Source organism: Mycteria americana, chromosome 3, assembly GCF_035582795.1.
Source record: "Mycteria americana isolate JAX WOST 10 ecotype Jacksonville Zoo and Gardens chromosome 3, USCA_MyAme_1.0, whole genome shotgun sequence".
Classification (NCBI taxonomy): domain Eukaryota; kingdom Metazoa; phylum Chordata; class Aves; order Ciconiiformes; family Ciconiidae; genus Mycteria; species Mycteria americana.
The window spans coordinates 95,730,176-95,747,592 of record NC_134367.1 but is presented as its reverse complement, the minus strand read 5'-3'; the positions used below and the strand labels follow the sequence as shown (position 1 = coordinate 95,747,592).

At 39.6% G+C, this 17,417-nt stretch overlaps 1 protein-coding gene across 1 annotated transcript in view; it reads left to right on the top strand.

Annotated features, from left to right (window-relative positions):
• KCNK5 (potassium two pore domain channel subfamily K member 5) overlaps nt 1–16,365 on the top strand; it is a 36,969-nt gene extending 20,604 nt beyond the window's left edge. The window contains exons 2-5 of the mRNA XM_075496203.1: nt 7,296–7,407; nt 8,848–9,014; nt 10,166–10,334; nt 11,176–16,365. Of these exons, the coding sequence (XP_075352318.1) occupies nt 7,296–7,407; nt 8,848–9,014; nt 10,166–10,334; nt 11,176–11,996 (1,269 nt within the window). The 3' untranslated portion in view covers nt 11,997–16,365. The remainder of the gene's footprint in view (nt 1–7,295; nt 7,408–8,847; nt 9,015–10,165; nt 10,335–11,175) is intronic.
• The last annotated feature ends 1,052 nt before the right edge of the window (nt 16,366–17,417 follow it).

Genomic DNA, 17,417 nt, shown 5'->3' with positions numbered 1-17,417 from the left:
GCTGGGAACTCAGAGTCCAAGTAAGCAATCAGGATAAGCCTGTCATTACACTAGAGATGGGGGTAAAAAAAAGGATGGCAGGAACCACAAGTGTATGCTGTTCTGGTGACTTTGAGCTGCTCTGAAGGGGTGGATAGTTACTACCATCCTTCCCTGAGAACTCTTGCCTTGAGCCGATTAAGTACTAAATGTCCCAGGTGCTAAGTGGCTGGCAGAAATATGCGTGTCCAAATAGGGTGCTGCCGTTTTGTATTCTAGGCTGTAGGGTTTTTTGTATTCTAATCCTCAAAGGACTTCTTTTTTTCTCTCCAAGAAGTGATGAGCTTTGATTTCTCTGTGGACAGACAAGTGTATAGCAGCCCTCCTAAAGGTGACATTGGAATAGCTGTTCTTTCTGTTGCCTTGATCAAATCATTTAACCTTATGTGTATTCTCTCATCTTTCTGCAGCTCTGCCATGTTGTGTCTCTGGCTACAAAAGTGAGCGTTGTGGCATAGCAAGATTTTCTTAGCAGTAGTGCAGCTGTCTTTGGAAGTGAAGGCTGGGAAGAGAGATGAAATATTTTAGTCTCAAGAATTTATAGGTTAATATGAAGGTTTTGGAGAACTCAAACAGAAAACGTTAGTAAATCATTACATGTACACACCTCATATAACTAGACATGAAAAGTAATTGCAGGGGGGGGAAATTTCTTTGAGTTTTACTCATTGGTAAAACCATTAGTTGCATAGTTGGCTTCTCTTTCCCTTTCCCTTTCCTTACCCAACCCCTGAGCTGCCAAGATACTCTAGTGAGGGAAATATTTTCTCTGATGTGCAGTATCCTCCATCCAGTCAGGACACGTGGGGTGGGTAGGGGGGGTGGAGGTGTTGGGGGGAAGGCAGTTGGCTTTAAAGTCCTTTTCTTTTTGTTGTTTTCTCTTTCTCCGACTACTATAACTCAAAACAATAGATTATGGCATTTATTATTATATTAAATAAATATTTGTTGCTTAAAAACTAGACACACAAACTAATTCAATAGATGAGCTATAACAGCTGTCAGCCAGGATTAATATATTCCTAGTTTGACTGTGAGTCTACTACTTTTGATCTAGCTATAAAGTACTTACAAATTCGGACTGTGCCTGTGAAATAGCTTCTGCTGCTTTTAATATGCAGGCAGATGTCAAAGTGCAATATGCCAACAGGGCAGGAAATTTCTGGCCATGGCGACTGTGCTGCCTGTCTGCATGATGAGTCTGAGGAAGTTGTTCTGTCAATCTAGCTGTGACCACCCACAGACTTTTTTCCTTCAAAAGGGATACTGACTGAGAGGGTTTCTTTTCTCTTTATTTACATGTAATTCTGAGACAATATTATCTGGGTCAGCAGAACTTTGTAATGTGTATCTGACCTGGCAGCCTTAACATGTGACTCAATTTTTTATTATTGGAGAGATAAACATTAACAATTACATATGTTTTGATTGCATTTAAAAATCTGATTATTATATAAACAGCTGACTGCTACTGTAACTTTATAGCTGGAACCACAAAACCCAGGTAACTGCAACAACCATGAGGGACAAGTAGAAGGGTGTGCAACTTGCATGGCATGGATTTTCATTTTTGTTATTTTTAAAGTAACTTAGGAGTTACTTTAAGCCTTTTCTTGATTTTTAAAAGCCATGAAAAATGTCCATACAGCTTATTGTACCTTCACCTATTTGTTTTGCTCTGCTGCTGCTGGATTTGGTTAAAATTAAAATCTGCTTAAAGATGAACAGCAGTATAGAGTTTCATCTGATATTATAAATTTAAACCTTACTACCCTGGACAATTTTATTATGATTGGTTAAATTGTCAGTATTGTATGTACCCATGATTAGATAACTGCTCCACAGTTTTCTGGTTTCTTCAAATTGTATAAAAGATTTGGATGTCAATGCGAAAAGAGATTGCTGAAGCTTTATTCCTTGTAGGAAGGTCTCTAAAGTACTTGGTAGATTTGTAATTTTCAGTGTTTTTCTGTGCATTAAATGTTTACATCCTCAATTAAAAGAACGTGAGAAAGAAGCAAAATTACTCCATGTTCCCATTCAGAGTCAGAAGTGGGGACAAAGCCCAGGAGTCCTGAAAGGATGCATCAGTTATTGCTTTAATGGACTCTGCTTTTGGATGCAGCAGCCAGCTGAGATTGTCCGTTATGCACATGGTAATACTCTGAGAGTAGAATGAAAGCCACTGGTTCTGATTTCAGGCTTAATAGTTCAATTACATCTCCTTTCTGGTGGAGAAACAGAGTTTGCAAAAGAGGATTGTTCATACCACTGGGAGAAGCTTAAAACTACCATTAGACTTACGTGTCAGATCTCCAGGGAATGCTTTGAATAACATGGGATGGTTTAACCTCTTCAAAAGAGACCTGGCACTGAACAATATATGGCTGTTCCTCTTGTATGTAACAGGGTGCCTGTAGGGCAGGATCTGTTGCTGTAGTTCATATAGCCTGTCTATTGTCTTGTGTCTTTAGTCTGGCCTATCTGTCTGTCTGGCCATAAGTACCCCAGAAGTCCTTTTTCTTTCCTATTGCTCACTGTTATCGGACCCAGCTAATCCTTATGAAAGTGTCTAGGATTTCACACCAAATATGAAATTATTCCTACTTGATATGCAAAACCTGTATCACAGCTTTCTTGCAGTCCTTAACTCTTACAATAACATCACTAATCACATGTGGATCCGTGCACAAATACACGCTGGGGGCCACCCAGCTGGAAAGCAGTTTTGCAGAAAAGGATCTGGGGGTTCTGGTGGACATCAAGTTGGACATGAGCCAACAAGGTGCCCTTGCAGCAAAGGTGGCTAAAGGTATCCTGGGCTGCATTAGGCAAAGCATTGGCAGCAGGTTGAGGGAGATGATTCTTCCCCTCTGATCCACCAGTACTCAGTACTGGTGAGGCCACACCTGGAGTACTGTGTCCAGTTCTGGGCTCCCCAATAAAAGAGACACATGGGGCATGCTGGAGAGAGTCCAGCAAAGAGTCACTAAGATGATCAAGGGACTGGAGGATGCTCCAGTCCTCCTATGAGGAAAGGCTGAGAGAGTTGGGACTGTTCAGCCTGGAGAAGAGAAGGCTCAGGGGGATCTCATCAATGTATGCAAGTACCTGAAGGGATGGTGTAAAAGAACATTTTCTTCTTTTTCTAGAAAGAAAATAAAGCCTTGTGCACTTGTTCATGCTTACAGAGGCAGAAGGTGATGGTTCTGTCCCATTTTTCCTTCTTCTGAAGGCCAAGAAGCCAAAGTAAAATGGCAAATTCAACATACTTAGTTACACAGTCTCCAATGTGCTTGTTCCCTTAGTTTTACACCCTCACATTACTTCTACAGGGACTAAATGTCATTCTGTTGTGAACCGTTTTGCCTTGCAGTGGAATTGGTCAAATTTCAAACTTAACCATCCCTCCTGATAATACAAAGACAAGGACAGCTAAAATGGGTCTGCTGACTACTGCAAGCTTTTAAGCCACCATAGAGACTTGCCCTAGCAAACCTTGACAGGCCAGTAGAAAAAAACAATTTGAATAAATGCATTAGTATGTGGCTTTCCAGTTTGGGAAAACTTTGCTGCTGCTCTGGGCTTGCCCCCAGCAGAAAATGGAGAAGTAGAATAAATAGAGGTAGCAACATATCCATAATACCTATGTGGGTCAAGGCTTCTCCTTGCTATTTTCAAATTTGTTTTGAGAACTTTTCAGCCCTACTGTTAGTCATATGGGGGGGTGCAAGGCACATGTGTCCAAAGCATCAAAGAGAAAGTCCTCTCCTTTGCCCAAGATAGAGGAGATCTTAACGACTATTTCTTGTGGTATCTGGTAAGTCTTGAGTGAACCTGGTCATCAGAGGGTTAATAAAAATGTCACCAAGCCCAGGAAACACAAGGCTGTATTGGAGCAGTGCTGCGGTTTGTCTGTGTGGAAGTACCTGCAAGTGGAGCAAATTGACTGCTTGATTATGTTCAAATGGCATCCCGGGTTCTACTTGTGTTAATGTCATCAGAAGATGTATTAGTTTTATGTGTGTCTTAAAATCTCCCTCTGCAATTACAAGTCTGTATACTTTCAGCATTAGCTCCAGGGACTCTAGATCTTCTTTTCCTTTTTCATTTGCCGAAGTGCAGAATTGGGGGAGTGAGGGAGAAGAGGATGTTTGATTCCTGTGAGGCAGTCGTTTGACTGAAAATAAAGTCCTGCCTTTATCAGTGCAAACTGTCATGAGGTGAGGTCTAATGGGATGTGTAAATTCCAAGGTAGTTAACTACTTCAGCTTTTGAATTTGGGCATACTTGGAAAGGGATTTTCTAAATGACATCTTTCAAGATATTAAGAACACTTGCACCATCTACCCTCTTCTTCCTCTCCCTCCTTGCTTCCTATTTTCCCATCCAAAGGCTTTTTAGAGCAAATTTTCTGTAGTTTAAGAAATCCAGCACAGGCAACCTGGGGTATTCTGTATCCTAGCATATGAAAATAAAGGCATCTCTGACATGGCCTAACAGATTTACCAAGCAAAAAACCCCATATTTGCTGTTCAGTTGTATAGTGTCCACTCACATTGTTTCTTGAAGCCAAAATATTTAATTATTTCAGTATGGGCAAGAGTTACGCTGCTTGGAAAGCAGCTACATATTTCCCACTGCACCAAAGCTATCTAAGCATGTTTTGTGACCATTTTTGTTCCTGCAGCTGGGATGCAGCAATGCACGTTCAGGCTTATTGCAGGCACAAAGTAACTTAAAAGACTAGACTATAGATAGTAGATAATTGTGCGCTAATAGGACAGGAAGACAGTGGCAGCTTTGGCTGGAGAGTATCTGTGGTTCTCTATATAAAGTGTTTATATAACTCGGAGTACTGGCCATCTCTCCCCCAAAATGTTAACTGCCTGGGTGTGAAGGGCAGCTGTGTGCTACTCAGTCCAGCAGCTTCTTCCCCTTGGGTCTGGGCCCCCTTCGCACCTCCAGACCTCAAACGCTGGCGGATCTTAAAGTAACTGTACATACTGGGAAACTGAGCGCATTAGGTCAGACTGAAGGTGGAGTAACGCAATGAGATAATGGCTCAGTGACAATGGAAACGGATACTTAAGTGCATCTCTATGAGATCAGTTGCTCTGTGAGGAAATAACAGTAAAAAAAAAAAAGAAATCAAAGTGCACTTATAGCATGGAAAATGACTGGAGAACTGGTGTTTGATACAACGTTTTAGTGCAGTGTTGCTGGGCGGTGGAAGAAGTCAAGGCATCTTTTCAGGGATAGTAGATCACAGATTGTGTCTATCGGGTACTTTGGATGTCCTTTGGGACTTTTAGGAAGTTCATCTGCAGACCATAGCAGAAATGAATGAAGTTACTTTGGTCTCTACTCAGATGAACTCTTGTGATCCACTGTAGCTGTCTCAATTTTTTTTTTTTTTTTTTTTTTGGAAGGGGATGGTATTGTGTGTTTACTTGCCTGCTCTTGACCTGCCCATTTTAAGGCTACTTCTCATTTCAACATTACTTTCTTATGACAAATGACTGCTTTGGTGAGAAGTCTCTCTATATCCTTTTCTACCCAGAGCCTGTAGGCTATGGAAAGACACTGCATGCAGTTTTGCACACGCATTGAATTTACCAGGAGAAAAATCTAGTTCTGTACCTTCATTCAGTTTCGATGCCTCTCCTTTTATCTTCTGTAATAGCTTGTGTGTTGAAAGTGCATTTTTAATTAAATTGTTTGCAGCTTGTATATGCACAATACATTCACTTTGAGGGCATTTTTATTACAGTAGGAGGGTGGTGATATGTAATAAGTCTCAAGAATAATTAAAACTTGTGTTAACTTGTGTATGTTTTCAGTAGCAATTGAACTTTGTGTTGAGTCTCTGCTGGGTCCAAGATCAGATCTTAATCAAGTAGGAAGGAAGGAAGGGGTGACGAGGGAAGGAAGAGTTGGTTGTAGGTACCTCTATAAGTTCTTACCAGTTTAAGATAAACCTCACCTGTCATGTTTATTAAAAAAAAAAAAAGTATATTGCCTCCAATTTTAGGTATTTAGCTCAAGATGTTTTTTGTGTTCAACACTTACTGAACAGAAACACAGAAAGTGGGATAATGTTATGAATCAACTTTTGGAGATACCTTCACCTCTCCTGTATATGGATGTAGCCTCAGAGTTTTGTTCAGACAACCTTGGTTTACACTGAAGGGGAAAAAAGCAGAGTAACCTGAGAAGGCTTTAACTGCAGCATAACATGACAGAGCAAAGATTTTAAATAACTAGGGATTTTTAGGAGAGAATACAATAAATCACTTTTCTCTTTTACTTTGGGGAGGTAGAAATACGTGTCAGAATTGGCAAGATGCATGATTTTGATCTGAAGCTTTGACTTTCTGCACTAGTCATTAGGTTTTTTTATCAATGCGTTTCCTACAGTCTAGTTTTGGAAAGGCAGGGGAGGCTGGGTCTTCCAAGTCCCTTCCTACAAAAGGTAAAGATGGTTAATAATTCTTGAGCACCTGAAGACCTGAACAGATATTAAAAACTTGACTTGCTGAATCTGTGGAAATGCCAATAATGATACTTGCTTCCCTAAAACATTGTAAACAAGTGCTTTGCATTCATCATGGCATACTAGATTCAAAGATGGGATAAGAAAGGGGCCTGATTCAAGGACAATGATTAGAGTCTGTTGCATGAAATACTTTGGAAAAGTGTTAATTTTTCTGTCCTTGCAGAAAAGTACAGTTTTACGTTGGCTTGTAGATGGTTTGACTTTGCCAGGGACAGCAGGTGAATTAGTATTAATCGCACTAGCTTTGCCAAGGATTCTATGACGTCCTGCTCGTACCCAAGTCAAGCTGAGGCATGTAACAGTGTTTTGAAATGGATAGTAGTTCTGAAGCTGTCCCTAATATTAAACCAAATTCAAGAACTGCACTGGAGGTTAAATGCTAGTTCAGTCTGGAGGAGTGTGTTTGGTTTCTGGAAGAGATCCATTTGGGTTAAACTGGTAAATCAAGTAAAAGCTTATCTAATTAAACCCCCCTATTTAAATGTCAGAGCACCTGCACTACTTTTTCTTAGGTGAAGCAAATTTTTTAGCATTTCATAAAATTATTGTTAGCGAATATACTAGGCTAGCCTTCACAAAAAACTTGAGTGATTATTTTGAAAGTATGACAAAGGGGGAAAACCTGAGAGGGACAGACACATTTCTTTTTCAGGATGCCAGAATCTTCCAAGAATGACTGTAAACTGTTTTCTTACAGGTTGTGTCAAATGCTGCTGGACAGGGGGTTGCCATCACTGGCAATAATACTTTCAACAACTGGAATTGGCCTAATGCTGTGATCTTTGCTGCTACTGTGATCACTACAATTGGTAAGTATTTATTATGTCAACTTTCCTAACTGTAGTTTTCTATATACAAACGCACTAGAGCACTCTTCCATTTGTGTGTTGAGCTAGCCACTGAATAAAAGTCCCAATGGCTGGAGTTGCCTACAGTACATGTTCATCCACAGGTTCATGGAGGGGAAAAAAACCCAGGTTTTTGGCATTCTCTCCATGGGTATACAGAAGAGAAATGTGTGCCTTTCCAATAAGTAATGGATTCAAGGTGCTGTTGGGGATGACTGGTGTCATTCCAGTTCCATTAATTCGTGCACTTAAATTTCCAAATCATAAAATCACAAAACAAAAGCATTACAAAACATTCCATTAAACTAATACTTAAAGCATGTGCATATGAGGTTTTTGTATAGCTGTCCTGTTACTCATGTGCATCTTCTTAAGCTACTGATTTATCAGTGTTCTTGGCTTGCAGAACAATCTAGACTTTTTATCTCTCTCTTAAAGAAGGCAAAGTAGAACAAGTGTTGCCTTCTAAATCTCACTACTGATTTGTGCTTGTAAAACCCTCTGCGTTGAAAGACTACTTCCTCCTTTGATAAACAGATTTTTCAGAGCTCAACATCAGCTGCCTTCTGCTTTTACAGAAAAATCTTTGCTACATGGTATTGCTACACCCTTGCTACACCTACAATGCAAAAAAACCCAGGAATGCAAAATAACCAGAGAAAGCTGGAGGTACTCAGAAGTTGAAATCTTACTGTTAAACCATATGCAGTACTGTGGTTTTCTTTATTACTTGAAACCCACAATACCCAGCTTATATTATAACTTATGACAAAAAGTTAGTCAGGAACACACCTAAATAAGAAAGCTCTGGTAGAAGTTCAGAAAATAGGCTGCTGATTTTAGAGCCTGAGTTTGTAATGCCCTGTTGGGTTCTGTGACCAGCACAGAACTAAATTCAGTTGAAGTACCTTGCTATGTCACAACTCGCCTTGCACTTAACTCGCAAACTCTTACCAGGTCACAAGTTAAATGTGTATAGTGGATCTTTCATGTGGAAGTTAGCTTCAGGATGAATTTTGAGTTTTTATTCTGTAAAATTGATTCAATCAAGTTTTTAACAGTGCTGCTTAAGGTTGGGTGACCATATTAGAAATTTTGAGATGAGCTTTATTTCATATTTATCTCTTCTTGTCAAGAAAAAGATGCACAAAATCTAGGAAACACTTAAAATGCAGTAATCCTCTCAGCCTGCATTAATGGAATACATGTTTACTAGAGTAGAATTGGAAGGTATCCATATTCAGAAGATCAGCAGCTGGAGTAGACTAAAGATCTGGTAGATGGTGAAGTAAGGTGCATCTGATACAGGAGAAGCCCACGCAGTGTTGTTTTGCGCATAGGTAGAATTGCCTTGAATTCTCTGCAACAAGAACAGACGATGCACATACTTATCTCTTTCAGGTTACGGAAATGTTTCTCCAAAGACACCCTCTGGGCGTCTCTTCTGCATATTTTATGGGCTCTTTGGAGTTCCTCTCTGCTTGACGTGGATCAGTGCTCTGGGGAAGTTCTTTGGAGGACGTGCCAAGAGGCTGGGCCAGTTTCTGACGAAAAGAGGAGTAAGCCTGGTAAGGCCCTCTCTTGTTTACCCTCGTGCTGTGTATTTTTGATGCATGAACTAAGCTTATGTTTCTTAACTTACCTGCTAATCTTGGTAGCAAATGAACACTTGCACAAATATGAATTTTCCCAAATGGTGTTGCATAGAAATAACTGAAAGGGGGATTGGGTCTGATATGTTAGTTCTGCAAGAAGTTTTAGCAAAATGAGGTCTTGTAGAAACCTTTGATACTAAATATAGATCTTGCAGCTTCTATGGAGACATATGTATCTCCTTACATTAGAAAACTGTAGGGCAAATGCAGGTGAGGCTCCATTTCACAGGCATTCCATGCAAGCTCCTCTGGCACAGAAATAAGCTGTCCTGCTCTGTTCCCACCTGCTTCTATGCTAGCATGAGTACTTCCTGCTGTGCAGTGAACCAACTGGAAAATAATGTTTTGTTCTGAGTTACTGGCTTGTGGTTCTTTTGTTTGTGGCTTGTTGGGGTTTTTTTTGGTGGCATTTTGTTTGGGTTTTTTGTATTCTTTTGTTTTTGTTTTGTTTTGTTTTCTCTGTCCTAACTGCACAGAGATGGGAGGCAATACAGGGCCATAGTGCCTGGAGGACAGTGGGACTGGTTTAGGTTCTGGTTTCAGAAACAGAGCAAGAAATTTCTTGGTTCAGCACTTGAGAAGAAAGTATAGAAAATGATGGTGAAATGCATGTGTGTGTGCAGCTTTGTGCAGAGCTTACATGAGTGGCAAAGGGTAGGAGGCATAAATAGGAGACAAGCATCCTAAACACTTCTGATATTCTATATTCAAATGAATAAAAGGAAAATCGGAGGTGCTGACTGCTTTTTAGACTAGAGTGCTATGTCTGTATCACATGCTTATTTACAAAATATCAGGAACTCCTTAAACTTTTGTTCAAGAGTGTGAAAGAAAGGTGTGAGGAAATAATCCTGTTTGAGCAAGTAGTTGTAAGAATAGTGAGTTCTTCATACAGGAAAAAAAAATTGTGTGTTTACTTCGGTCAGTAACTTTTAGTTATGGCCAATAAACTGTTAGCACAAAACTCTGAAATGTCTGATACTGTCAGATGATGCTTGGTGCCATGGATAGGAAAAGAAAATTTGGAGATCTTTCCCTGAATTTTTTTTCTTCTTTCTTTACAGAGGAAAGCACAAATTACATGCACAGCTATTTTCATTGTTTGGGGTGTCTTGGTCCATCTGGTTATTCCTCCCTTTGTCTTTATGGTGACTGAAGGATGGGATTACATTGAAGGCCTCTATTTCTCATTCATCACTATCACCACCATAGGATTTGGAGATTTTGTTGCTGGTCAGTAATTGTATTTTATGTAATATTTCACTACATGCATAGTAATAGTAATTCTATTTCCAAACTCTAACTTGAGAGGTGATTTCTAAGCTTCTCCGAAACATTTTGCTGAATAGAAGATTCAGTTAAAGCTGGGTACTGATGCAATAGACTAGATGTGGCTCTTCAATCTTGGTTTAGATACCTAAGGCCTTTATTGGACTAAGTCTGGAGCCAAGTTCTGGAGTTCGTAACTCTTTCAGGTGCCCCAGGTCCCTGTTTCAGGCAAGTATCTATCCTATTCACCGTGATAGTTAAGCACCTTTGAATGGGATCCAGTATACTAAGCAGGGCGCATAAGTACTGGGCAATGCTCTCTGTGCAGCTGTCTAGAACTAGTCAACAGGAAATACTGAGCATACTGGTGTCTCCTTTCTAAATCCTGTCTTTCTCTAAAATCCACTGCCTTGTTCAGGGCTTTGGAGATGGTCCTTGTAAGTGGAATTCTGAATCCTTTTCTCAAGAAAGGTACCTATATCCATACCTCAATGGCAGGGAGAAGGCTTATAATTTTCAAAGAGGAAAAAAGTTCACTTTTATAGCTTACAAGGAGAGGATAAATATGCTTCCATTTTATGTTGTGGTCCAGTGGTCAGAATACATGCAGCCAAGAAAATGGAAGACCTGGGATCAACTTTTATGTCAGAAGTGTTTCAGATCGCCACTTATCACCTCTCAGAGCAGTGTTCAAACAACTAGGTTCTGTTAGTGTGGAAGGGAGTAGTTCTCAGGGTCATAACTTCAAAGGTTTATCAGCTGCGAGTCCTCTTTCAGTAATGTTCTTGTTTTTAATTCTTTGTAGGTGTAAATCCAGATGCAAACTATCATGCCCTTTACAGATATTTTGTGGAGTTATGGATCTATCTGGGACTAGCTTGGCTTTCACTCTTTGTTAACTGGAAGGTCAGTATGTTTGTGGAAGTCCACAAAGCAATCAAGAAACGGAGGAAAAAAAGAAAAGAGTCATTTGACAACCATCCTCGGTCTAAGAAACCCCTTCAAATGGGTACCTCAAAGGATGTCAACATCTTCAGCTTCCTTTCAAAGAAGGAAGAGACCTACAATGATCTAATTAAGCAAATTGGGAAGAAGGCCCTGAAGACAAACAATGACAAAATGATTAAAGTAGAAAATACCAAACAAAATATGCAGAATGCCAGTATAGATGCCCAGGTGACTTACACAAAGACAGAATCATTTGAGTACGATGAGGCTTCCCTGGACATTCAAAATGGCCATGTACTGAGACCCCTGCATGATAAACATATTGGAGACAGCCCTCTAGAAGGAACCATGTTTGTAAACCAGCTAGACAGGATTAGTGAAGAAGAAGGTGAAGTGTGGGATTCCAGAGACTATCGACCCTTAATATTTGAGAATGCCAATATAACATTTGTAAATGAAGATGATGATGAAGAGGAAGATATCTCAGATGATGAGGAAACATCAAAATCCTCCATGGATGATAATCTTGCAGAGGAATCTGAAACTGCAAAAAAACTGGTAAAATTCCCATCCTCTGATGAATCTACTTTTACCAATAACGAGCTAGAACTTTCTGTGCCTTATGAACAACTGATGAATGAATATAATACAGTAAGCAATGTGAAGGCTGCAACGTGAAGCATGTTTGACGATGGTTTTCTGAAAGTGGTCAGTGCATATTGAACAAATTAACAGAGCAAGGAGAAAAGCATGTTTTTGCAGCTTCTCCTGTCTCTTTGAAAACAAAAGCAAGTCCCAAACTAATAAACTCCAGTGTCCTTTTCCCATCCTAAGTTGGTTTCTGAGCCCATCAGCTTTGCTTATCTGAAAAACTTGTAAAATAACAGTTGAATTTGGAGTCCGGCTCCTTCTTGGGATTTTATGGTTCTTGAACAAAGTAGAAAAGAAAAGACTAGTTAATACACTGGACCTGCTTTGCATTTATGCATTTCATTGAGGAATTAGTTTGGGAGTGTAACTATACTGTTGCAAAGAGACTGTTTTGGGCATCAAATGTGTTCGGTTACTCCATTAGCCTTTCACCTCTGAAAACCTGGATTTGAATCCTGCTTTGATCACAAATGAAAGCAAGGGGTTTGCTTTTTTAAAGTTGTCCATTGTAAGTTGTTACCGCAAAAAAATGATGCAACCACTGGTTGTTCTTACTGAGAAATTTTAGATGGAATACCAGGACACACAGATCTGAGCTGAGGTGCACTGGCAGACTGAGGAGGAAGCATCTGAAACATCTGTCTAGAATATGTCAGTGCTTGTCAAATTATAGTGAATTGTAATTTCATAAATAAAATACTAAAATTAAAACTCCAAAGGAATGGATTGAGAAGGAGCCCTCTAACAAGGAAGAATCATCTGGGATGAAGCTCACCAATTGCGCTGCTAAACTGCACATCAGCCCCAGAACTGTTAAAGAGTAAAGTGACTGGAAGACCTATTGATCAAAGCATGTATGAGCACAAGCAGAATGCAATGAACTTTTTTAATGTTGAAAGTGTCCTTCCACTGTCCATTTCCTAGAGGAAATACTTGAATGAACCTTATACAGTATCTATGTACAGGTGAAGTTTTATCGACACTGTTCTTCTGAGGAAAAAATCACCTTGGGAGGCACAGATATTCTCCAAATGCCCTAATGCCTGTCAGAAGGGACCTGTAGCACTGCTGCTGATCTGTGCAGTGTGTTAGTCAGTATTGTTCTTTGATGTTCCTCCCTGCCTTGGTACTTCAGACTAGGCTTGAATGAGAAATGATTTTTGAAACAGTTGATTACACTTTGCTTATTTGTTTTGTTTTGAAGTATGACCTATGTGCATATACAATGGTTATTCTATCCCACCTTCAAGAAGGCTGGGCAATGTCAAATCTTGGGCAAACTGAGATGCGATCAAGTGATTTAAGGCCATAAGGCACTTTTTGAAAGGAACTTTGGCTCTAAGCTCCTGAAAGTATTATCTTTTGGCTTGGAGATGGGCTTCTCACTGAGAAGAAGGTATGTCTCTTCATAACGTTTATGCCCAAATTGTTTTGGCCACAGAGAAAAATATACCATGGTTTTATTCTTCTTTCTTTTTCCAAATCTATGCGTTAACCCTGACAACTCTTTCAAATGAGGCTCTTGATTACATGTTGGCAAAAGGTACTGACATCAGTTGTATCTGATATACTTGGAACAGAAAATAGCCAAGACCTTTGAACCTTAACATGTCAAGTTCTGTTGTTCTGTTTAGTTTTACAGTATTTAAGTCATTCCAGTATGTCTGAAAGTTCCCAAAGTTCAGTGAACAGTTAAAAGTTGTCTCATTCTTGTTTTCAGCGTAATGCTGGCAGACTCACTAGCTCTGTAAGAAGAGCTTATGGAATCTTGCAATGCTAATCTTGAATTACTAGATATTTTTAATAACTGCAAATATTGGCTGCAGCTTCAGTTGCTGTCCTTTTCCACAGAAGAAGGAGGACATATGGGAAACTGGCACTCTGGTTGGATAGCCTGTTGATGGGAAGTTTTAAAGTCATCTACTGTGAAACAAGGGACTGTCTTTACTCATTTCTTTTCAGAATTTTCCACATATGTGACACTTTTTCAAATAGAAAGTGATCATGAGGCTAGGGCCAACTCTGTTATGTTGGCAAAAACGTGGAATTGACATTGGATTTGGTAGTGAATCTGTATTTTATTATAATATCGCTGAAGAGAGATTCTAATTTGAAATCAAATTTTATTCTATTACTCCTATTTGGAGCAGGGGTGGCTGGATGAATTTGACTTGTATCTGACAGGAAAGAGGGAGAGGCCCTATCGAGAAAATTCTGATTTACATCTAATAGACACCCCCACTCCCATCATTTTAAAATGACTCCAAACCCTTCAAGTATTTCTATATATCTGAAGGGTTGTGGTTGACAGATATACCTTATAACTGTAAGTAATGGTAGGTAAGACTATATGCATGATACACAGGATGCTTGTGAAGCAAGTCTAGCCTTCTCTCTTTTTTTTTTTTTTTGTTTAAAAAAGTGCACATTAGCTTAAAAGAAAATGAGAAAGCACTCCATATAGCTTTTGTCATCCTCCAACTTGTCTTCCATTATTGATGCAAAGATCAAAGTTTGTGACAGTTAGAAAGCTACGGGACAGTGAGGAGAGAAAAGGCTTGCTGAAAGTACATGAAATGGAAAAGCATAGTTCAATCTTCATTTCAAAAAAGCTAAATTTCTCTTTAATACAGAAATAATACAACCCAGACACTTGGCTGGGCTGCTTTGATTGGGAGGGGATGTTGCACACTGGAACCCAGACTCTCCGTTCTCTGTAGCGAAGTGCACTTGTACGCCAGAGCTGAGAATGGATGGGATCTGTTTCATATTATCAAGTTAGATGTGGCGCTCTGGCCTTTCCCAGTATAGTCAGCATAGACTATAAGTCTGCATAATAAGTATCATGGGATTTAAAGTAATAGTTTAAATTTATTAAAACAAAGTACAATATTCCCGCTTTTTTGGGAAACATGATCACACCTCACAAAACTGTTCTCAAGACATCCCACCATGTGCCTTAATGTAATCCTAACACTGGGAAAAAATTCCTCTTTACACAGGGGCCAACACAATTGGTCTCGTTAAGCCCTACTTGTTTTCAGTGTTTTGGAGGGGTTTAGTTGGCTCGTAGCTTTCATACTGGCTCTCTCCAAAAAGTTGAATCATTTCCCAGGGTTTTTAAAATTATGGTGCCATCTCAGAACTGCCGAAGTGCTAAGCAAGACAGCTTTTTGCCTGCCTGTCTTCCACGTCTTGAGAAAAGCAGCTGCCTGGGGTATCTAAATTAATGTCTTTCTGCCTTCAGATTTACATGTAGTGAGTTAGAGGGGTGTCGAGGCTGGATTTTGAGCTATTCAGCCCCAAAAGTGCCTCTGAGTGAATTCCCCAGTGCTACTTGGTAAGGTCTTGTAGTTATTTCAATTATCTGGTCAATCTAGAAACATTTTCTTTGGATGACATGTAAGATTTCATTTGGCTAACCAATAATGTTAACAGCTCTCTTAATGGTATGGAATTAGTTTTATAGGCGAGACAGATCTCTTCCTGGAAAGAGAGGAAAGAGGATTTTTAAAAAAGAAGAAGAAGGAGGAAAAAAAAAAGCTTAAAAGCACATATAAGGAAGGGATGGAATAAAAGTGGAAACTCTTCTTTCTAGCTATTGCCTACAACTAGATTGTATTTCCAGTCACATCATGTGAAGCATGGGTCCACTTTCACAATATAAACTTACTAATTTTGCCAAGATGAGCCAATACTTTAAAAAAAAAAAATAATTAAAAAAATCCTGAAATGTGACAACAAAAGTCTGTTTCTACAAAAGCCCTTTTAAGTGCTATAGACTATGTGACCCCATCCTTCATGACATCATTGTGACACTTCTTGGTTTTGTCTTGTGCTATTGAAGCCTATTTTTACCAGAAGGGCATCATTTTCAGATACATATCTCACAGCAGGCAGTCTAAAACATCTGATACACTGGTACGAAATCACTGAGGAAATCCAAAAGGTGGTGTGTGTAAATTTTTCTGAACTAATGATTTGTGAATCTGTTGCTGGCAATGGAGGTCACAAAACATGCATAAATAAAACCATAGACTGATAACAGATCCATGGTGACACAGTTGTATATGTTGAGATTTTTCTTTTTCCCTCCAGTTGATCTGGGAGAGTATGTGTAGAGACAGACAAGCATCACTGATGAGGAGAGCAAAAAGCAATATACAAGTTTGTTGATCTAAACAAAACACCCCAAGAACTCTGTTGTAGACTTGTAATTTTTGTGCCTCATGGGATTCATTCCATTTGTGATGGATTTACCTTTTAACAAATTAGCTTGTCTTTCATACGGCTTTTGAAGTTTGTACAGTTCTGACTCTTATCACTCCATAATATGCCTGTCTGTCTGTTCTTTGTTGCTCATTGTCACTGGAATCACACTGTATGTAAATATTTGTTAAGTCTTTGTAAAATGTAATTTATTTTAATATTTTGCAATAAAAATTTTACAATTTATCCTCTCTGTCATGAGGAGAATGGCAATCAAGAAATGAGATTTCTTTTTACAACTCCCTACACTTGTAATGCACCTCACAGATGAGACTGGTCCTGGTCCAAAGAGCTCGAAGGTAAGGAGCCGATAAAGCAAGTTGTTTTATGCAAGCAGATGCCTGTACTTGTATGGAGTATTGATGACTTCAGTGCAATGGCATCTGGTCTTCAATTAGATACGGCATAGCAAAGTATTATTCAGTGAGTATTTTGGACAGCTGTTGAAAGATAAACAAAAGTTTATTCTAGGGGCTGTGTTTTTTTCAGGGGGCTGTTTTTAAAGAAGATGCGCTAAGACGGGAAGTGTTAGAATTGATCAGTTCTACAATAAAATAAAATGGGCATTTATGACAGCTGTCTGAACCTTATGCCAGAGCTATTAAAATATTGTTTATGAGTTTTCACAAGATTTCTAGTAGCAGTGCTCACCATTTTGCAATCTAGAAGTATTTGCAGTCCTTCAACTCCAGCAGTTTCCTTAAAACACCTTGGAAAATAGATAACTACCTACCTTAATTGGTAGCAAAATGTGACTTGGTGATACCCATGATAGAGACGGAGCCATCTGCAGAAACTGGGACAACCTCAGCCTGAGGGCGAAGAGACTGAACCTTAGCTTTTGGGCAACTGAGTGAAATTGCTGAGGTGTGAGATAGGAAAGTGGGGAGATGCACAGGCACAGGAAGGAAGGGTGGATGCTATCATGATTTGAGTAAGGGTAGCCGATCGCTACATTCTCCTCCAGCCCTGCAACAGAGGAGTAGTGGAGGAGGAAGAGGTGCCTGACAGGTGACTGTGCCAAAAACAGCCAAAGAGGGAGGTGGGGTCCCCTTATGGAGCTGAGGGCAGGACATAACATCGAGTCTGGGAAGCACCTGATAACATTTCTATGGCTCCCAGCAGGTTGGAGCCCACGGACTATTGTTCACCTTCTGCCCTCGGTATTTTAGTAGAGTG